General features: G+C 38.7%; 1 protein-coding gene and 1 non-coding gene across 4 annotated transcripts in view; both read left to right on the top strand.

The window, feature by feature from the left end:
• The window catches only part of LOC126236316 (dynein regulatory complex subunit 6-like), a 177,342-nt gene extending 154,672 nt beyond the window's left edge, over positions 1-22,670 (top strand). For all 3 annotated transcript variants that reach the window (XM_049945530.1, XM_049945527.1, XM_049945529.1), the window contains exons 4-5: positions 12,958-13,171; positions 22,107-22,670. In XM_049945530.1, the coding sequence (XP_049801487.1) occupies positions 12,958-13,171; positions 22,107-22,418 (526 nt within the window). In that variant the 3' untranslated portion in view covers positions 22,419-22,670. The remainder of the gene's footprint in view (positions 1-12,957; positions 13,172-22,106) is intronic.
• On the top strand, positions 18,665-18,739 carry Trnar-gcg (transfer RNA arginine (anticodon GCG)). The gene has a single exon. It is a non-coding gene; the product is annotated as a tRNA-Arg (tRNA).
• Positions 22,671-22,881: the final 211 nt, after the last annotated feature.

The raw sequence follows: 22,881 nt of genomic DNA, 5'->3' as shown, positions 1-22,881 counted from the left end.
TCTTTTTTTCCCAGTATGGATCTCAGCTAAAGAGTAATTTATGTAGGTATTGCATATGATTGAACTATTGTTTGCCTGTATCCTAGTGGGAAAGTATCATATCTGTGTCATATTGTATGATTCAGTTGGGTCCATTATGGCTTCTGTGCGCACTAGCCCACACTCTCCGCCGTTTTGCCCCAGCACCCTAATTTCACTCAACCTGCACCGGTATGCTCTTCCCAGAGTCTCCCCTTTTTCTGTTGTGTCTCCACCTTCCAATATTCTCCTCTACATCACCACCATTGTGCACTTCATGAATACACTGAAACTGGCCCTTGTCGCATTCCTGTCCTGCTGCCTCTCCCTTGTGCAGCTGTCAGCCACCCTTCCTTCCCACTCCCCAATCCCTTTCTCCCCTCACCAATTCCAACTGACACAACCCCTCACCCCAATTGTAACAATACGTATTTACTTGCATAATTCTGCCATCGGTAGCTGCACCTCCATTGAATCTGGCTGAAGAGTGGTTGTCTATAGTAGGCTATTATAAATGATGATATCCACACCAGGTTTACAGTCCAAAACCCTTTAATTGCTCTTTGTTAATAGATAACCTACTGTTTATGGTGATATCGAGTCTAATTTACTATTATTTATGCACAGATAATGGGTAAGCTACGTACTTCACTCAGTTGATGTCCTATAATGGCGATTGTTTGAGTGAAACTTAACACTGAAGCGACAGAAGTTTATGTGTAGCTGACATTCAATTAACATGTTCACTAATTAACATTTTTAAATCACTGTCTGTTGAAGTCAACAGTCATATTAAAACCAAAATGACGTGAATTTGGAAATAACACCATTCACAGTCTGATCATATTGTCACAGTAAGCATTATTGAAGATGTACATGGTTCTTGAGATTGATTGCCAGTTTGCGTCAGTCACTGAAAAGCAGTCACTGTACAAACTCTCGGACACAAAATTTAGATAAAACTCGGCATCTTCTTATGACTTGTGATTTGTGCTAACTTGTCTGTGTACATTATGCAATAATTTTTTTAACACGGATCTTACTAATATCATAACCTCCTGCAGAGTAGGACCTCCAGTAGCCTTTCTTTTATAAAATTACAATAATTAGTGATGCATCCAGTTACTATTGTTTGCTGGGGTTTTACAACTTACAGTTAAAGATCTCTATTACTGAATAACTGAATAGTGGAATAAGATTTGTTTGACTGAGGACATTTAGATAGAACAAAAATTGCTATTGAATTATGCTGTCTAGTTTGCCAAAATATAGTATTCTTTTTCAGTAACAATTTTTTACTATAGATGCTAATTGTTTTGAAACTAAATGAGAGCAAAAGTTACTATCATGATTCCAACATTAGCTATATAAATGCTATAACTGTTAAGCTGTCTTTTTCCTCTACAATATGCAAAAGTTAGTAACTGGGTCTATGTTTACTTGTGAACTGTGATAACGAAGTTTTATAATACTAATATTTTGCAATTAGCACAGTTTTCAGGTTATCTAATTATACTTATGAATCACAATTAATGAAAAGAATGTAATGCATAATAAAGTACAGTAAGCCCTGAATTAATATTAAAGATTTCTGGAACTCTGCATGTCATACAAGTGATAATGCTGAAGATATCTGAAAAAAAAAGAAAAATAATTTGGAGGAAAGAAAAGCATAACTGGTGGAAAAATCCACCTGCTTTGTTACACAGTCTAGCTGTGAACTGCAGTTCTGACACAGTGTATTGAGCCTGCACAATTAAGCTTGTAGTGCCTCGAGAATTTCGGTGTAAATTCTAGAGACACTCAGCTTTCCACTGTTTCGAACACCTGATATTTTAAGTACAAGGGTGCGAGAATGGAGATGTGTCTACCTCACAATTAGTTTCTGTGTGTGCAGGATGGACGTGTATTGGGAGGGGAGAATATGGCAATAGTGACAGTCAATCGGTACAGACAAGTGTTTGCAGCGCGTGCGCTTGAGAAGCTGTATGTCCTTGATGGTGTAACGACTGTATTGTTGTGAACAAATGAATTATGTATTGAACTAAAGATATTTACATTTGACTTTTGGGTGTTGGACTTGCGAGAAGCAAGAACTGGTTTTATAGTGGTTATTAAACCAAACACATTATAATTGTATTTGTTAGTTTCTAAAGGTCCAAGATGGGGTTGACTCACAAAGTTGAACACTTGTGTGGATCTAGAATGAAATTTTCACTCTACAGCGGAGTGTGCACTGATATGAAACTTCCTGGCAGATTAAAACTGTGTGCCGGACTGAAACTCGAACTTGGGACCTTTGCCTTTCGCGGGCAAGTGCTCTACCAGCTGAGCTACCCAAGAACGACTCATGCCCCGTCCTCACAGCTTTACTTCTGCCAGTACCTCGTCTCCTACCTTCCAAACTTTACAGAAGCTTTCCTGCGAACCTTGCAGAACTAGCACTCCTGAAAGAAAGGATATTGCGGAGACATGGCTTATCCACAGCCTGGGGGATGTTTCTAGAATGAAATTTTCACTCTACAGCGGAGTGTGCGCTGATATGAAACTTCCTGGCAGATTAAAACTGTGTACCGGACCGAGACTCGAACTCGGGACCTTTGCCTTTCGTGGGCAAGTGCTCTACCAGCTGAGCTACCCAAGCACGACTCACGCCCCGTCCTCACAGCTTTTCTTCTGCCAGTACCTCGTCTCCTACCTTCCAAACTTTACAGAAGCTCTCCTGCGAACCTTGCAGAACTAGCACTCCTGAAAGAAAGGATATTGCGGAGACATGGCTTAGCCACAGCCTGGGGGATGTTTCTAGAATGACGGAGCGTGAGTCGTGCTTGGGTAGCTCAGCTGGTAGAGCACTTGCCCGCGAAAGGCAAAGGTCCCGAGTTCGAGTCACGGTCCGGCACACTTGTGTGAATCTTGTGAAGTTGTTTTATTGTGGAGATTGAAAATATAACAGAGTTGAACAAAAGTATCCCGGTAGTACAGAATCATTTCAACAGTAGAAAAGAAGTCTATTTTGAAATTTCCTTAACCAGCTAGATTCTTCAGAGAAGAGTAGTTTGTGAAGATCAACGCAGCCGTCTGACCCAAGAAGATCGGCTGCACACAATATGTGAGTCAACTGTGAGAGACGTGTGTGTCTTGCACCCCAGTACCACACTGTGTCTCCTGTCGTCCGAAGACCATTAGAATGTGGTGACCTACATGACAGGATCCGAAGAAAACGGGAATTTAAAGACAGAAACGGAAAGAAGATATTACGTGTTGCCATAGCAACCAAGCCTTACAACATGCGAGAACTGTTTCTAGGAATCGTGTTGAGTCCAATGAACAAATGGAAGAAAGTTATGAGTGCAACGCTGTAAAAGACGTGAGAAAGTAATAGCGGAGAGAACTCGAGAGAAGACCTAAACTTTTTGACTAAGAATGTCGGGTGTGGAGGCTGAGTAGTCTTCACACATGTACATCACGCCACCAACATAACCAGCCACTGACACCGACTCCACCAGCTGCTGCTCACCGGTGCTGTCTCCTCGTCTGCTCGCCGACGACAACGCTGAAACCATCATCCGACGCTGCCGGCGCCAGTGCTGTCCACCGGTGCTGATTATACATCTGCGCACCAACACAGCTTGAACTCTACGCCGGGTGAGCGAAAAACAATAATATTTTGGTAAAGTTCAGGGGACGATTGCATGATAAACTGTTATTATAGTTATTGTATTCAGTGGTGAATTTTCTTTAGATGATCACTAGGTCTAATATCAATAAAACTATGGGTCAGGAACAACAATGTGGAACAAATTCAGAGCTAGCCAGGGCTGGGGAAGTCGAGAGGGGAGTGTCAGACTGGGCGGAGTTAGTAAAGTTAATAAGTGCCAATTTAAATGAAAAACTAGAAGCACAAAGTGTAACTTTGAGTGAAAAATTAAATGCTCAAAATCCTTCATTGAGAAATGAACTGAGTGTGAATTTAAGCCTCAAGTCAGATTCAGTGAATATCCAATTAAATAGTAAGTTAGATGCTCAGAGTGAACTTTTAAGTAATCAAAATGAAACCTTGAATAGTCAAGCAGCAAATATAGTTTTATTAAAGACTGAATTTGACACTCTTAATAATAAGGCAGAAAATCTGAAGTTAGATTTAAAGAGTGACCTCACTAGTTCTTTGAATACTCACATTAATCAACTATTTATTGAATTTAACCAGAGACAGGATGAGCAACTTAAAGATTTGACTAAAAAATTAGAATTTGACATTGAAGATACATTTAATAATGTAGAAAAGAAATTTGTTGAAACATTAGGATTATTTCAAAGCATACTCAATGTTACCTTCGATGTTGTAAATCAGAGGTTGCACACCCTGAAGGATAGTATTGATAAACAAGATAAGCTAATTCCTTTTGTCCAATCACAAATTGCAGGTGTCAACACTAGAGTTGATACCGTGGAAAGGGATTTTAAAGAGAAACTAGCGACATCAGATACCTTAAATATAAGCAATCTGGAGGAACAAAGAAGAGTTAAGAGATAGAAAAGTGGCCGAGAGGGTAACCCTTAACGTTTCTTCAGATTTAGCTTTGGAACTTAATGATATGAAAAAAGGTATAGATAGTTTATGGAAAGAATTCAAACTTATGCAGGATAAAGTAGACAAAAAAGTGACTTCTAACATGGTGTTAACCAGTGGGGTAATAACCGACCTACAATGGGGAGCAAATTCATGACTATCCAGGCAGTTTCCAAAATTTAAGCCAGATTGGGACATACACCCAACTCGTTTTCTTAAAAGATGTAATCAAGCCTTGCCAAAAAACCAGGAAGACTCCAAGATAGAATTCACGGTAGGGTACCTTTTAGGGAAGCTTCAGAATGGGGCACTGTGAACATGAGAATTTTTTGTCTTGGGACGACTTCCAGAAAAAGTTTAGGGAGAAGTATTGGTCAGCAAGTTTCCAAGAAAAATTATCTGATTTGTGGGACCCAAAGTATTATAACAGTATGTGGGGAACAATGAGAAGATGTTTTGACTGGCATCTGACACAAGCAAAGTACTCGGATAAACTCTTGGAGGAAGAGGGCTTAGTTAGAATCTTAAGAAGGCAGTTACCTATCTACACTAGGAAGGATGTATTATGTGGTGGGTGGAAGACTGTAGAAGAATTGTTATCTTTTGTAGACATACTTGATGCCTTGAATAAAGACCAAAATGAGAACTTGCATCAAAGTGAAAGTCAGAATTTCCGAAGAAATAACAATAGTAGTAACAGTAATTATAAGTGACATGAAGCTAATCTAGTCAGAGTACACCACTGTAGGTGGAATAGTGATTGTGAAAGTTATCAAAAGAAACATCACCCTGCAAATATAGTCCCAGTAACGTTGCAGGAATTTGTACCTAGTAGCAATAGAGTACAAAATGGAAATGCAATATCACGATTTGGTAACAATTACAAACAATGAGGAAAACGTTGTGAGGTATGGATCCAGGGCCGGGGTCAAGGTCTTAGAAATACGTTAGGAGGCCCAGCTCATAATAAATGTGTTAGCTTTACACATAAAGTACCGACCAAGGAATGGTTGTTGCTAGAAGAACCTAGCTTAACTACCGTTAATCCACAACCAATTATAGTTGGAAGGGTAGAAGGTTTTGAAGTTAACATATTTATTGATTCTGGTAGTGAAGTGTCACTTATTTCTAATGATTTTTTTCATACATTAAGAACTAAACATAACTTAGCGCTATTACCGGTAACAGGAGTGTACATAGTAGGTATTACTGGGACCAAAAGTAAAGTTGTGAAACATGAAACCCAGGTGAACTGCATCATTGGGACTGTCCCATTTTGTCAGACACTTTTAGTAGTGGAAAATATCAATAGGGATGTGTTGCTTGGTCTAGACTGGCTATCAGAGTTTAACGTCATATTGAATTTTGAGGACAGTTGTCTTTATTCTGGACTAGGTAATGATAAATATTGTTTAAAGTTTGTGACTGACCCCCATATTAGTAAACAAATAACTGAGAATCAGCGTTTACGATTAACAGCGACAGCGCAGTTGTCACCAGAAATTGAAAACTTAAGTCATGCATCACACCGAGCTGACATACAAAATAAAGTAAGTGAATCCTCAATTGTAACCAACAACTAGAAATCGGATTTAGCTAAAATTCTATTGGAATATGAAATGGTATTTTCTGATAGTCCGGTTAGTATTAGTGACTACGTTTGTAAATTTAAGATCAAAGATAATTTTTCTGTAAACCTTATCCAATACTGTCTCTTGGATAAGGTTTACAGAAAAATTATCTTTGATCTTAAATTTACAAACGTAGTCACTAATACTAACCGGACTATCAGAAAATACCATTTCATATTCCAATAGAATTTTAGCTAAATCCGAGACAGTTAAAGAAGAAATAGATAAGATAATTTCCAGTAAAATAATAGAACATAGTACGAGTGTTATGAATAACCCTTTAGTGGTGGTAAAAAAGGCTACAGGGGGTGTGCGGTTAGTGCTAGACGCACGCACTTTGAATAAACACATAGAGACAGAACGAGATAGACCAATTAATATCAAGGAATTACTGTCCATATTGGAAAAAGCACAGTATTTTAGCATGATGGACCTGACTGCTGGGTATTGGCAAATTCAGTTTCACCATGATTCAAAGAAGTATACGGCATTTCTATTTCATGGGAAATCATATCATTTTAATATCTTACCGTTTGGACTAAATATCTCGGCATCCGTTTTTATATGCGCGCTGGATGAGGCCTTAGGAAGGGAATTGTTAAGCAACTTAATAATACATGTGGGCGATATCCTTATTATATCCGCTACATAGGAAGAACATTGTATAATCCTAAGGGAAACCCTGAGGAGCTTTAAAGAAAATGGTATTGTAGTAAAACTATCAAAGTCGAACTTTGCAAGTCAAGAGCTTAAGTTTTTAGGGCATATCGTCGGAGTGCAGGGAATTAGTCCAAATCCATATCATATAAAGGCTATTAAGGAATGTCCATCTCCTAGAAACATAAGATAATTGAAGGGATTTATTGGAATGGCCAGGTACTGTAGACAATATACAGTCAGGAACTGAACGACCCGAGACTTTTGTGTTTATTACGGAAGGGTTTGGGACCAAGAGTCCAGTGACACATTTGAAAATGTGAAAAAAGCGTTAGTAGAATCACCTATATTACACCATCCGGTTATGAGTGAACCGTTTAAAGCAACAAATGCTTCAGACTACAGTATAACAGCAGAACTTTTTCAAGGAGAGTGGGGTCTGGAAACCACCAGTCATGGATCTGTAGCTTTTGCTAACCGGAGTCTCAACAAACATGAGTTAAACTACACAGCAACAGAAAAAGAACTATCGGCTATAGTATGGAGTATACAAAAATTCCAAACACTAATTTGTGGTTCAGAAATCCATGTATATACGGATCATCAAGCACTATCCTTTTTTATGAACAGTCGATTGTTGCGTAGTAGATTAATGCAATGTATGTTAGTCTTACAGGAGTATGACATTAGGATACAGTATGTAAAAGGTTCTGAAAATATTGTACCTGATGCTTTGTCTAGATTACCTGTAGACACGAAAGACTTAAAATGTACAGAAGGACCCAGTGTAATTTTTGCAATTAATTTTATGACAATAGAATATCCGCAAAACAGGGTACAAGAAATGGCTCAAAGAATAACTGACAACATCTGTCATGATATCTATTTTACAGAGATATATGCCATGTCTATTAGAAAGTCTTTACCTCCTAATCAACCAGAGAAATGGAAAGTTATAGGGTATAATTTAATTTGTAGAGATAGTATAACCTCTCGATGGTGGCGTTTATGCATCCCGAAGTTGATGGAGGATAATATTGTGTGCTGTGTCCATACAGGGTATGGACACATTGGAATAAAAAAAAGTGTATAGCCCACATGAACAAGTTCTGTTATTTTAAAAAGTTGGGACATAAGGTAGCATCTTTAGTTAGAACTTGTGATACTTGTCAGAAAGTAAAAGAGAGTAACACTCATGTTAGATACAAAATGTATTCAATCATCCCTAAGGCATTACACAATCTTACAGCAGTGAACTTCTTCAGACCAATTCCGAAAAGAAAAGGAGTGGCATACATTTTTGTTCTCATAGAGTGTTGGTTTAAGTATGTTAAGTTGTATCCTATAAGAAAGCAAATACACCAACAGTGACACACTGTCTGCAACAATACTTTCTTGAGGTGGGCAAACCAAAATGATGCTTCTCTGATAATGGACCACAATTTGCTAGTAATGACTTTAAAGAATTCTTAGCATGGGGAGATATTCATCAGGCATTAATCTCCAACTCTAAATCGTCTTCTAACCTGTGTGAAAGGGTTATGAAAGAAATTGGAAAACTATGCCGTACATACTGCCATGAAAAACATCCATCATGGGCAACGAAAGTTAAAGACTTTGAGCTTATTTTAAATGAATTACGACATTTATCAACTGGATTTCCTTTGGAAGTAACAAGTAAACCCTTTGTGGGAGAACCCCGTATTAAATATTTTACTTGGCTGGAGCAACCTACTGTTGATTACAAACTTAATCAAACAATAGTTTCTAAGAACTTGGTTGAAAGAGCACAACAATGAGTTAGTAAATATAATGAGAAGGCTGTCGACCCTAAGTATAATGTTAATAACCTAGTCTTAGTAAAACTGCATCTCCAGAGCTCAGCCCTGAAGAAAGAAACACACACATTTTTTAAAAAGTATGAGGGACCTTACCGAGTGAAAACGGTGGTACATCCCAAAGCCTTAGTTTTAGTGGATCCTCTAATGGGATCAGAAAAAGAAAAATACAATGTAAAAGACATAAAGTTGTATATCCCCCAGGGACGTTAACGTTCTGTGTTAACAGGCGGAGTGACAGCCGTCGGATCCCTAGTTGTTTTCGGTGTTTCATCAAACTTAATTTTGCTGCACCGGATTCCCTTCAATTTTTAAACTATTCTGTAACCTATTCTTCAATTCTTAAACTATCCTAAAATTTTGAAACCGAATATGACTACAAGATTAAGACCAATTTAAGAGAATCACAGATGAACAGTAATCTCTAGACATGAAATGAGATGAATAGAATATAGTACTACTATAAAGGTATTATCAGGGTACTATTGAAACAAAGTAATATCTAAACATCAGGAACTGAAGAGAGCACTTCATGTGTGTATGAAATATAGTGTAAAGTGAATGACTAAACAACTGTATTATCGTAGTGTATAATTTTCTATTTTTATAGAATATTTTATACCTTTTGTGAGATGTAATGTAAAGGGAAGGGTTATATCACTTTCGGAAGGGGTGAGTAGTATAAGTACAAGCATGACTAACACTAATCGCACACACCATCTTTCAGACAACCCTTGGAGACAAGTGTAACTGATTCTTCACCATTTGCCGTTCAATAGGTGTTGCTAAGATTTTGCTTCGGGGGCTTTAAAGCTGAAAGTGAGAATGTCCGTTCTGTAAGACACATTTAACATCATACCTCCTCCGTCTTCTCAATAAAGTACCGGCGAAGTAGGGATCCTGGGGAAGGGGGGTGGGAAGGGTTTCCTGTCTTTAGGGTTGTCTTCTTTCACTTCTTCGATTTTAGCAACCGTCTATACTTTTTCCTTTCTTACTTCTCTATTGAGTACCTATCTATCTTTCCCTCTTTCCGTATGCATATACTTCTATCGTTAAAGACCTTCTCAATTTCCGTGGTTCATTATAACCTTCAACTTATTTCACATAAGTCGCCCGAAGAATCAGGATACACAAACACACTTAATCATACACACAACATAATAAGAAGACGCAAACAGGCAAAGTACAGACTGAAATGTTGTGATAACCGTTAAGTGTTACAGGAGGAAAGTATGAGCACATAGAGAAATATGCAAGCATTGTTGTTTGCGGTGACTGTTCCACATCACATATATGTAAGTACCGATGTGTAAGAACTATTATGATTATTGTTCTTATTGGTGACAGTTCTGCATCTTTTATTTTGTCGATCTCGAATATATATTTACATGTGCGCCATTCTAGTCCTTTGAGAAAAGGTATAGTATCTACTGGGAGTTGGTAAATACAGGTAGACATAGCATCTACTGTGTGTGGACATTATGTCTGTTTATATAGTAAAAGTGAGGAATGAAAGTGGACTCTAGGGTATAAGATGGAGTATTAGAAAGTGGAATATGAGTGTAAAGTAGATTTGTAATTAGCTGGCTGCTGTGGCCGAGCGGTTCTAGGCACTTCAGTCTGGAACCGCGCTGCTGCTGCTGCGATCACAGGTTCAAATCCTGCTTCAGGCATGGATGTGTGTGATGTCCTTAGATTAGTTAGGTTTAAGTAGTTCTAAGTCTAGGGGACTGATGACCTCAAACGTTAAGTCCCATAGTGCTTAGAGCCATTTGAACCATTTTTTTGTAATTTTACCAGAGAATATTGTAGTATACGTAAAGATGTGTGCTAGGGCAATGAACCAGGAGGCCTACTCAAGAAGGATATGTAGGGCACACTCAACATTTGGTGGGTGAGAAAAAGGGCAGATAGGCAGACCTATGAAAGGCTGACCAATACTGCATGGACAGGAGTACCAAGAAGGGGATTGACCTTGTACCATAGGAGGACAGGAATGAGAAAGGGGCATACCTACCAAAACAGAAGGAGAAAGGGTACTCCTAGGACCAACCCATGTAAGGTATAGGTACTGTTCCTAAAGGGGAAAAGGGCAGTATTGTGACAGAGGTCACATGTTTAAAGGGATGAGTATGGTAAGTTTGAATTCTATGCATAAATAGCCTCATTAAGTTTCGGATTTGCAAATATCCAAGAACAGAACACTTTTGTTCTACCCAGAGTTCCCCCAGATTGATTACAATAGATAATGAATAAGTACACACTTAGAAAAAGTAGTACGGGAAATAAGAACGAAGCAGCAGAGTACTCATGAGTTATGTACACCTGTAATTTATGATTGTAAGAGAAATAGAAAACAGAGCTAACTCCAATATGGATTGAAAGAGTCATGTATTAGAATTGTGGTAAAATATGCACGGTTATTAGTAGAAAGAGACATCGTTAAAAGATAAAGAATTATCTTATGTAATTGTACATAGTGAATATGTATAAAATATCACGTGTTCGAGCTAATGGGTGGAATATGTAGTGCCTTGAGAATTTTGGTGTAAATTCTAGAGACACTTGGCTTTCCCCCCGTCTCGAACACCCGATATTTTAAGTATGAAGGTGAGAGAGTGGAGATGTGGATGTGTCTACCTCGCCGCCAGTTTCTGTGTGTGTAGGATGGACATGTATCAGGAGAATACGGCAATAGTGACGGTCGATCGGTGCGGACAAGCGTTTGCAGCGCGCGCCTGAGAAGCTGTATGTCCAATACAAGGAGTAAGCACGCTCAATTCCTTGATGGTATAACGATTGTACTGTTGTGAACAAATGAATTATGTATTGAACTAAAGACATTTACATTTGACTTCCAGGTGCTGGAACTGGTTTTATAGTGGTTATTAAACCAAACACATTATAATTGTATTTGTTAGTTTCTAAAGGTCCAAGACGGGGTTGACTCGTGAGAGTTGAACGCTTGTGTAAATCTTGTGAAGTTGTTTTATTGTGGAGATGAAGATACAACAGAGTTGAACAAAAGTATCCTGAGAGTACAGAATCATTTCAAGAGTAGAAAAGAAGTCTATTTTGAAATTCCCTTAACCAGATAGATTCTTCTGAGAAGAAGAGTTTGTGAAGATCGACGCAGCCATCTGACCTGAGAAGATCTCCTGCACACAATGCGTGAGTCAACTGCGAGAGACGTGCAAGTCTTGCACCCCAGTACCACACTCTCTCTCCTGTCGTCCGAAGACCGTTATAAGTTGTACACACATGCACCAGCAAAGTTATCAATCTACTACTGTGGATAGTGAAATCATGTATTTTGAAATGTTGAGGACCATAATTACATGTCTTTTCCTTAAAAATTTAAACATGCCTGTACATTTCTCAAATTTTTGTTCTGTTACAGTGTTTCGATATTTCAGTACTTTTGGATGAAACAACTTTTGGCATAAACACCCTCCCTCCCTCCCCACCCACAAAGAACATGTCACAAAGAAATCAGGTAAGTTATATCTTTCTAAATAAAGCCTTAGCATTGGTCCAGTGACTGTTATCAAAGACTTTCCTTTTACTAGTCACTGAGCCCAGAGATGTGCTAGCAGAAGTAACAATTTTGGCTGGTAGCTCGTTTGCGACATAATGAGGAGATGGCTCCAGCTGGAAGAGCTGACCATTTGTTGACGTTATGACATTAAATTGCTTAATGTTCTTCTACACTTTTGCCTGCCCATCCACAAACCAAGCTAGCTGACAGCGGCCCTTGTCATTCATATTATGATGTCAATGACAGATTATCAGTAGCTTAACGTGATTTGAGGTGGTGCTACTAGAAACTGACCACGGGAATCTGTATGACTGTGGAAGTGGAGTGTGCCATACACCTAGTCCTGATGATTATGTTGTGATGAATTAGACTGAGAACTTGTTTCTCACATATTCTGCATGTGACTGTTAACTCAGGTGGCTAATATAACTTCTAAGCATGTCACAGTCTTGTGGCCTGTTAATATACAATTGGTCAGAGTGAAAGGATCCAAAACTGAAGGTTTTGAGTTCAAATGCTTGCCTCACAAATCAGAGCATTTTTAATTCGCACAGAGAAGATGAAAAGTCTGAATTTTTAATGTTACGGTAATGGGCATTATAATATAGCTCCTTTGTTAATCTGCAATGTTCATTTCTTATTGGCGTAGATTTCATCTAAGGACTGGGACATAAAGTTCTTATAAACCTGTAATATTTGTTTCAGGTGCATGCAGATTGAGGATTCAGATCTGGTTATTGCTTTGAGTGCCACAGAACCAGACCCCTTACCACTACTTTCGATAAATCTCTCTTCTTGTGGCAAACTGACAGACACTTCTCTCATTGAGGTGGTGCAGAGATGCCCAAAATTACAAGAACTGCACTTATGTGCCTGCCTTACCTTGAAAGAAAAGGCACTTCATCCTGTAGCTGGATTGGTATGTTCACAGTTAAAGCACTTTTATGTAAATTTTCCTCCATAATTGCTGTAACATCTGTCATGAACACCAAGGGAATATGATAGGAGATAGCAGCTGATTTTGAGGAGCTAGTGACATATTAAGAGATGATTTCCTTCAATTATGTGAAAAGTAAAGATAATGGGATTACATCCTTACATTACTATGAGTCAGAGCGTAAGCAAGTCATGTACTCAGGGAAACACACTATTTTCTGGGGAAAATTGACATAAATATGTATAAAATCAGCTGAAATAGCAGATGGATGGCCAACAGTAATCTCAATGGTGCAATTCTGGTTTTCAGCTTGTTGAAGCCACTTTGTTTGCTCATTGTACCAAGCTGATCTCCCTCTTCCTTACAGGGCAATCTGTCTCCACAGTTAAAATTTCACACCCAAACTGTCAGCTTGTAATCCACCCAAAACCTCAGAGAATGCTACAGTGCAGTCTCTCAACACAATCAAGATTTTGTATTGACTTTTGTTGTCTTCATCAACATACAACAAATTCACTTTCTGTCCTAGCCTAGATCTTGATCTACACTACTGATTAGTCTATCACCACAAGCAAGGTTTCATATTTTAAATGATAATATGGAATCACTAGTTACAGTTTGATGATAACAGGTAAGTACAAAATTACTTTATTAATAACAAAACATCAAGTCTCCATTTTGAGATACATTATGTGGGAAATAGACAACAAAACCTGCTAGGATAGTTGAGGTAACTCTATTTTGTTGTCTCCAATATCAGTTATTTTATAAAACCACTGCACAGTGGTTAACAAACCTGCCTAGTAAGCAGGATATCCCGGTTTCAAATCCTGGTCTGGTACACATTTTCACTCGTCGCCGCTTAATACACCTTCAGTCCCAATCCAGCTGACGACAGTGATCCCCTGACAGCAGTGATCCCCTCCCCTCCCTTTCCTTTCATTTCTTCCTCTCTCTACCTTCAATTTATGTATAATGTATCACAGCTGCAGATTCTGCTTGGTGTATGTTCTTTCAGACGTGTCTGAAAGAACAGACAACACACATTCATGTCATTGATTCAACTAGTTGGGTAATGGATTCAGCTTCTTCAGTGTGGATGCACAAATACGTCCAACCTTCTGCGGGAATCTCAGAGAAGCGAACATGGAGGAAATGATTAGGGACTGTGGATAGGTTGTGCTCAGTGGGAGTCTGAATTGGACGAGTCTGAATTGGCCATGAGGCGTACCGAGATAGTATGCACAGTTGCAATAATGCTGTAGCCTGGGTGGTGCAGTGGTTAATGCACCAGCCTAATAAGTAGGAAATCCCGGGTTTGAATCTTCGTCCAGTACACGTTTTCACTAATCGCTGCTGATTCTGTGTTATGTCCTGATCCAACTCACAGCAGTGATCCCCTTCTTTTCCTTTCCTTTCTTCCCCTCTCCACCTTCAATTTACATATAAGATATACTTTACATATAAGAAATACTTCCAATGGCCATTATTCTGCCGAATTTGTGAAGTGTGCAATTTTTCCTGGGGGTATATATTTTTGAACCGTATCAAAATTGTATAGTCCCTTTTCCTGGTCTGTACCTGAGTCAACCAAGAACAGTGCCTTAGCATCTGATATTCCTACTACTTTAAAAACTCCACAATACCATGGAAAGACCTTACTTATCTCTTTATTTACATTAGAACTATGATGGACACCTTTTACTAAAGCTAAGTCATCTACACTAAATGTAGGTACATCTGCCGTATTTTTAAACTTAAACGCTTTTACTTAGTGTGATTCCTGTTATGGCTTCTCTGAATATTCTAAATACTTCAATCTCATTAGATGCCGCTCTATGTACTTCTTGCAGCTAATCCAAGAACTATTATAATGTTTTGGGTTAATTAACTCAATCTTCAGAATGGGACTTTCCCTGTTTGCTGCATCGCCAATCAAACAACTGAGCATGAAATCTATCTTTCTTGGGTCCCCCCATCTTTTTGGTAATGATCTGGAGAACACCCATAAAGATGTATTGGATGCACCTCCCCATCCATTTTGAACTTTGGAAACTGTTCAGAAAAATTTATTCCATTTTCATTTGATTATCTTCAAAAAACTCATGAGGTACACCAACATTATTATTAGTCTCATTCGTTCTAAATTCTATTTTTGCATTTTCTGAGATGTCCCACAATTTCTGTATTTCCTTTCTGTGGTCTGCAGTATCTCCCACAGAATTGATTGTAATACTAATAGATGCAACCATATAGTCTGCATTGGTGGGTCACCATTGGCATACTGTGCTTGCAGCTGCAGTGCAAGTAGTTCAGGGGGCTTGGCTGCTGGGAGTAGCTTCGTGCATGCTCAGTTTACCTTTCTGTGTTACAAAAACAATTATAGAGAAATTAAGATTCTACATAAGCAAATATAACGTTAATAAATAATATAATAAAAACAGAGCAGGAACAATACAAAGTGTGTCATAATTAATGGCCATACAGTTAAAAGTACACAATACTAGAAGTGAAAAAGTCCAGTAAACGTGGGCTCTAAAATGCATCCCTTAAGATGTATGATCACTTCTTCAATAGAAGAGCCATGTTTCACAACAGTGAAGATGAACAAGTGTTCACAGCTCTTAAGGTATGCTTTTTAGAGCTCATGTTTACTAGATAATTTTCTCATAGTTTGGTTCATACTACCTCCTCCCAAAATATGGAAAACGAAGAGCTTGCATTTGGAGAGGTTTGTTTCACAGTAATAAAGATGACTTAGTGCTTGTAGCTCTTAAGGTATGGATTTTAGAGCCATGTTTATTAGACCTTTTTTCTAGTATCATGTACTTTGAAATGTATGCATTTATGTCATTAATTATGATAAACCCTGTATAAATAGGCTTATCATAAAATACCACTTACAGCTTTACAATGACAGCTGAAGGTATTCCTGTACATAGTATATTATGAAGTGTTTCATTTGTATCTGATGACGATCGAATAAATTGAAACCAGTCACAGAATAAAGAAAAATTTTGTGTCCAAAGACTGTTTTGGATGCTATGAATTCTTAAACATTGGGTCACTGCATACTTTAGGAAGATTATGTCGCACATCATCAATGATGCATCTGATACCTATTGAGACCATTGTTGGTTTGTCAGAGTTGAAGATTCTTATCACGGAATATAACTTTCTGAAAACAAAGATGATGTGACTTACCGAACGAAAGCGCTGGCAGGTCGATAGACACACAAACAAACACAAACACACACACAAAATTCAAGCTTTCGCAACAAACTGTTGCCTCATCAGGAAAGAGGGAAGGAGAGGGAAAGACGAAAGGATGTGGGTTTTAGGGGAGAGGGTAAGGAGTCATTCCAATCCCGGGAGCGGAAAGACTTACCTTAGGTGGAAAAAAGGACGGGTATACACTCGCGCGCGCACACACACACATATCCATCCACACATATACAGACACAAGCAGACATCTCACAAGCAGACAGATGTCTGCTTGTGTCTGTATATGTGTAGATGGATATGTGTGTGTGTGCGAGTGTATACCCGTCCTTTTTTCCCCCCTAAGGTAAGTCTTTCCGCTCCCGGGATTGGAATGACTCCTTACCCTCTCCCCTAAAACCCACATCCTTTCGTCTTTCCCTCTCCTTCCCTTTTTCCTGATGAGGCAACAGTTTGTTGCGAAAGCTTGAATTTTGTGTGTGTGTTTGTGTTTGTTTGTGTGTCTATCGACCTGCCAGCGCTTTCGTTCGGTAAGTCACATCATCTTTGTTTTTAGATATATTTTTCCCACGTGGAATGTTTCCCTCTATTATATTGATATCAGGAATATAACTTTCTCTACGCTAAAAAGTACAGTTAATTTTAAAGAAGTTTGGCTTAATAAGAACTGGGTGATTTGAAAGTTTCCAGCAGATTTACCTGTTGAAGTTTTAGGTTTATGCAAAGTAGATGCAGACGTATTGCTGATATTTGCTTACACTCCAGAGCAACAAATTTTCATCATGAGCCAGTTTGATATACGTTGTTAGATAAAAGCTTCCTCTAGACTTTTCCATGCATTATGATTTTCAGCAATACACACGTATGTCATTGCTTCAAGTTTTTTAGTATTACCTACTCATCTTCTGTGGAGTTGTCATCTCAGTTTTTCCTGGCCTCATGCTTGTTAAATAGAAGACAAGGAAGTGCAGTTTGCTGAATACTCAATTCAGCTTTGCGTTGGGCACATATATTTTATATTTATAGTTGTTTGAGAATGTATTTCTTGAAATCTTTAACTTTGATTTAGCTTTATTCAAAAGCTATGATGTAAAATATTCAACCATTGCATTTTAGTCATTACTCTTGATTCATTAGTGATTTCCATGTCATAACCATCTGTCTCGCCATCAGTTAGTGTAACTCAAGTAACTGCTGGGTGATGTGGCTGAACATTTGCTGCTGTGTTGACTTGTGAAAATCTGTCACTTGTTTTGTTACACTTTGAGACCATACTAGTTTCAGTTGTCTTTTATTTATTTGCAAATACTACTACTTATTATGAAATAACTCAATTAATTCAGTGAGATTGTGACCATATATAAAGGAGTCAAAGTAGAACTGTGAAAGGGACAAATACCGTGTCACCCCCCCCCCCCCCCTCCGGGAATTTATTTATAGGAATTAATCAAAGGGATACATCAGTATAATACAAATGTTGTTGGAAAGTTCCTGTAGAATGTAATTGATGTAATTGTGCTTTTTGGTAAGTGGTCTTCTTTAATCCTACAGTATTTATGGTAAGTATAATACAAGGATGTTGTGTAGAAGAATTATGAGGACGCACAGGGAGGAGGCCACACAGATCTGACATAAGCAACAAATATCTCGTAGAATTGAGTGTTCTGCTGGTGGTTTGCGCCTTCCTAATACGATCTTTCAACATCATTACTTGGCGTGTTTGCTGGGAGTAGTTGCTTTGCTGACTGGGTCCCATATTTGTCTCCAAGCATTCCTTCTTCCATCTGCACCTGTTATCGCGTAATTTTTTTGTTTTGAATGAATTAAATTGAATACTGCTTCATACAATGATAACTGTGCCATTACAGAATGAGATTTTCACTCTGCAGCAGAGTGTGCGATGTTATGAAACTTCCTGGCAGATTAAAACTGTGTGCCCGACCGAGACTCGAACTCGGGACATTTGCCTTTCACGGGCAAGTGCTCTACCAACTGAGCTACCCAAGCATAACTCAACCCATCCGCACAGCATCACTTCTGCCAGTACCCGTCTCCTACCTTCCAAACTTTACAGAAGCTCTCCTGCGAACCTTGCAGAACTAGCACTCCTGAAAGAAAGGATATTGCGGAGACATGGCTGAGCCACAGCCTTGGGGATGTTTCCAGAATGAGATTTTCACTCTGCAGCGGAGTGTGCGCTGTTATGAAACTTCCTGGCAGATTAAAACTGTGTGCCGGACGGGTCGTGAGTTGTGCTTGGGTAGCTCAGTTGGTAGAGCATTTGCCTGCGAAAGGCAAAGGTCCCGAGTTCGAGTCTCGGTCCAGCACACAGTTTTTATCTGCCAGGAAGTTTCAACTGTGCCATTATTCCCATTGTATGAAATGGTTTTGAAAGTATTCTTTTATGTTTGTTAAAAGCCACGGCTAATTTTTCTCAGGGCACTATCGCCAGAAACAATGCAAACAATGCTTAATTATTTTTTCTGTGAGGCTGGATGCTCCAGGATGTGCAATGGCGTCGTAAGCATTTATAGATATTACTATTAATAAAAAAACTGCACCTCTGGTCTAATATGAATTGGAAAATATTACAAGATGCCGTTTTCAATTTACTGAGATTATTCTTTTTAATACTTTTAGCATTAAATAACTGTTAAAGGAACTTATATAATTTTTGCCATCAATGGTGTTGCTACAATAATGAGCCTACACAAAATGGCCAAGGCAACATTTAATTATTACGTACTGAATCATATGCAAATTATTAATTTCATATATATTCAACAAAATTCTATTACTACTACACATAATTGTATCAGTTACAGACAGTGAATAATTAGCATCTGTCAGCTAGATCATCAGAATCAATAAGATAAGGAAACAAAAAAATACGCTCATTCTTCTTGTACAAAGGGACAAAGATATTAATATTTGCGATTCTAAGAGTGCTTCTTCATTGTTGAGTATCGACGACTGATTTACACTCTTTTTTTCTTTACCGAAGGCTGTGCTATACTATTGTAGCTGTCCCCTACAGTGGTGGCCGTCACATGGCATTCTGTATTAGGTACATGCTCACCACACACATTCCTAGCACTGTCGTGACACTATAGATGTTCCTTCTGGTGTTCAAGGATTTCTCTCGTGGCCATGTCTTACTCCTGGCATTCTGAATTCGGTACGTGCCTATGAGCTGCGCTTCCTGTGGCATCAGGCTGCTTTTGAAGTTGCATATTATGTCCACATACACTACAGCATTCTCATATGGTGGAAGCCGCTATCTAGTCAGAGGTTGTGTGGTGCCTGAAGTTTCAGGCAGTTGATGTGGTTCTCTATTTTGTCCTTAACTACTGTGGCTGTCTCCCAAGGAGGTTGTTAGTTCCTGGTGCTCCATATGAGGTCTGATCTTGTCGATTACACTCTTGGTCGTCTGAGGTTCATTACCAGAGAAGGGAACATTTTTATGGTGTTTCTGTAATAGTTCCAATGCCAGACTCCACACTGTACTGAGCTGGTATCCTGCTTTCCAGTTGATCAGATTCTCCGCCAGCTTGATTTCGATAGATTCATTGATGACACTATTCCAGAATGTGGGGGTTTGAGCCAGGATCTTGGTTTTATCATAATTCATGGTGTTTTCAAGTTCCAGGCAATGTTCTGCTATTGTTGATTTAGTGACCTGTCGTAGTCTGGTATGTCTTTGGTGTTCCTTGCATCTTATGTCCATTGTTCTGGTGGTTTGACTGATGTAAGACATACCATATGGTAAATGGCAGGATGTCTTATCCCCAGATCATTCTTGGCTGTTCCAAGGAGCACCACAGTGTTGGGCAGGCAGAACACACTTTTGGTTTCGTATTTCTTCAGGATTTTGCTGATCATTTCACAAGATAAGTCCTGCATACAGTACAAAGACTACCTTCATGGTCTCTTCTTCTAGTTCCTTTTCCATTGTATCAGGCCATCTAATGGGATGTAACAGTTTGTGGATGTACCTGATTCAAAATCCATTGTCTGTGATCACTTGTTGTAGATTTTCTAACTTCGTTGTCAAGCTGTCTGGGTTGGAGTGTGTCTTGCCTCAGTGTACAAGTGTTCTGAGCACCCCGTTCTTCTGTGCTGGATGTGTGTTTGATGCATGCCACCAGCGACCATGATGTAGTGTCCATCCTTTTGCAGTTCTCTGGTGCTAAGTTATTTGTCAAATCCGGATGTAGATGTAGTAGCTTCCTGGAGGTGATATCCAGTCTATGCTGCATGTCACGGATTCTTTCCTTTACCAGAGCAATACTGGCACAATACTTGATCCTGTTACCTACCTTAAATGTGATATGGTGTTTAATTTTGGCAAATACAGTCACTACGTCTCATTCTCTGCATGTGAGAAGGAAGCTGAGTGAGCTCACCATCCTCTCTTTGCACAGTTATGGCTTGGCCAGTAGCTTCTTCTTCATATACTTTGTGAATGAGGTATGTCTTACATCAGTCAAACCACCAGAACAGTGGACATACAATGCACGGAACACCAAAAAAAAAAAAAAAAAAAAAAAAAAAAAAAAAAAAAAAAAAAAAAAAAAAAAAACATACCAGGCTAAAACACACCACTAAATCAGGCAATAGCAAAACATTGCCTGAACTTGAACACACCATAAATTATGTCAAAACTGGATTTCTAGCTCAAATCCCCAGATTCTGAGACAGTGTCATCAACGAATCCATTGAAAACAATATGTCAGAAAACCTGATCAGTTGGGAAGCAGGATACCAGCTCAGTACATTGTGGAATTTGCTGTGGAACTACTACAGAAATGACAGCAAGAAGTTCCTTTCTCCAGTAACGAATCTCATTACAGGATCAGATCTTGTACAGAGCACCAGGCAGCAACTATCTCCTCAGGAGACAACCACAGCAGTTATGCACAAGATAGGGAACCACATCAACCACCTGAAACCTCAGACACCACACAGTCTGAGAGCGGAGCTAATACGAAACACTGAATGACGGCTACTGCCATAAGAGATTGTTGCAGCATGTGCGGACATAATATGCAACTCTGAAAGCAGCTGATGCCACAGGAAGCCCACCTCGCAGGTGCATACTGAATTAAGAATGCCAGTAGGATGATATGGCCATGAGAGAACACTGCAGCAGTCGTAAACAACAGAAGGAATGTGTACAGTGTCACGATAGTAGTAGGAATGTGTGTGAAAGGAAGAGGAGATGCACAGAGACAGATACCTCTGCAAGAAACAGCCACAGGCTGTATGGACAGCATAGTGAACGCTGCCCAGATGTAAATATGAAACCCAGCCAGCCAAGTGACCAATCTCAGGAAGATGCTGAGCTACAACATTAACTATCATGTTGGTAAGATGCAGACCACTGGCAGCACACCCAAGAGGATAACAAATCGCTGGAAAAGTTTGAGAAATTACAAGCAGCAAAGCACCAAACAAATTATTATTGGACATATAAATGGTTCATGCATGGGGGCCTCATCCATCATGAACAACTGATGAATTCTGAAAAGGAATTGACAGTTTTGAAAACTAACATCACAGTTTATTAGTATCTTCTGTTTATTTCTGGCAACTTTTTAATCACTGAAAATTGTACCCTGTAGTGTGATTATACTTATTCTTTTGATTCTGTTTTTCTTGTCATGTAAAAATATGATTTACAATGTTCTTCCAGACTGATTTGCGAGTACTAGATGTGTCAAGATGTTACAACATCAAGGAATGGTGGAAGCCACTGCTGGAGCTTCATCAATTAAGATGGATCAATGTAAGCTATTTGACTGTTGTTCCTGACCGCTTAGAACAGATTATCAAGCAAAATAAATTCCTACGCTACATAGGACTGCAGTTTTGCAATGGATTTGATGAGATAACATGTGAAAGAGTGCTTAAGGCAAATCCACAATTGGAGCTCAACTATGATACTGAATACATTAAGCAGAAGTGGCAGCAGCCAAATGAATTAACTCTTTCATTATTGGATTGATGCAATCCATGAATTCTAAAAGCGATCCAAAGTTGGTTCTTATTAAGAATGATGTCAGTATTATCTGTCAAGTTCATGAACAATAAAAATGAATTATTATTACCGAATATTCATAGAAATTTATGTGACATTCCCATACACTAATTAATGGGCTGTGTGTGAAAGCAAGGACTGAAATTGAGTAGTGAGCCATTATGTTTGTATTGTCTTTTTTTGTAATGGAAATAAAAATATGTCTGTTGCTTGTCTATATTTTGACACCTGTTTTACTGAAAGAGAGAGATTGAGTATCTGAGGCTGTGAATTGTTGGTATATCTATTCTGCTTGCACTATTGTAAAAACTTCTTTCTTTATCTTATTTTGTAAGGTTCTGAATAAACCAGTGTAATGAACAAAAGCCTTTAAAATAAATGTGCATTGTGCAGATCCGAAGTGTAATGCATTTTAAGATTTTAGCAATAC

Source organism: Schistocerca nitens, chromosome 2, assembly GCF_023898315.1.
Source record: "Schistocerca nitens isolate TAMUIC-IGC-003100 chromosome 2, iqSchNite1.1, whole genome shotgun sequence".
Classification (NCBI taxonomy): Eukaryota; Metazoa; Arthropoda; class Insecta; order Orthoptera; family Acrididae; genus Schistocerca; species Schistocerca nitens.
The sequence above is the reverse complement of the archived record's forward strand: the minus strand, read 5'-3'. Positions and strand labels throughout refer to the sequence as shown.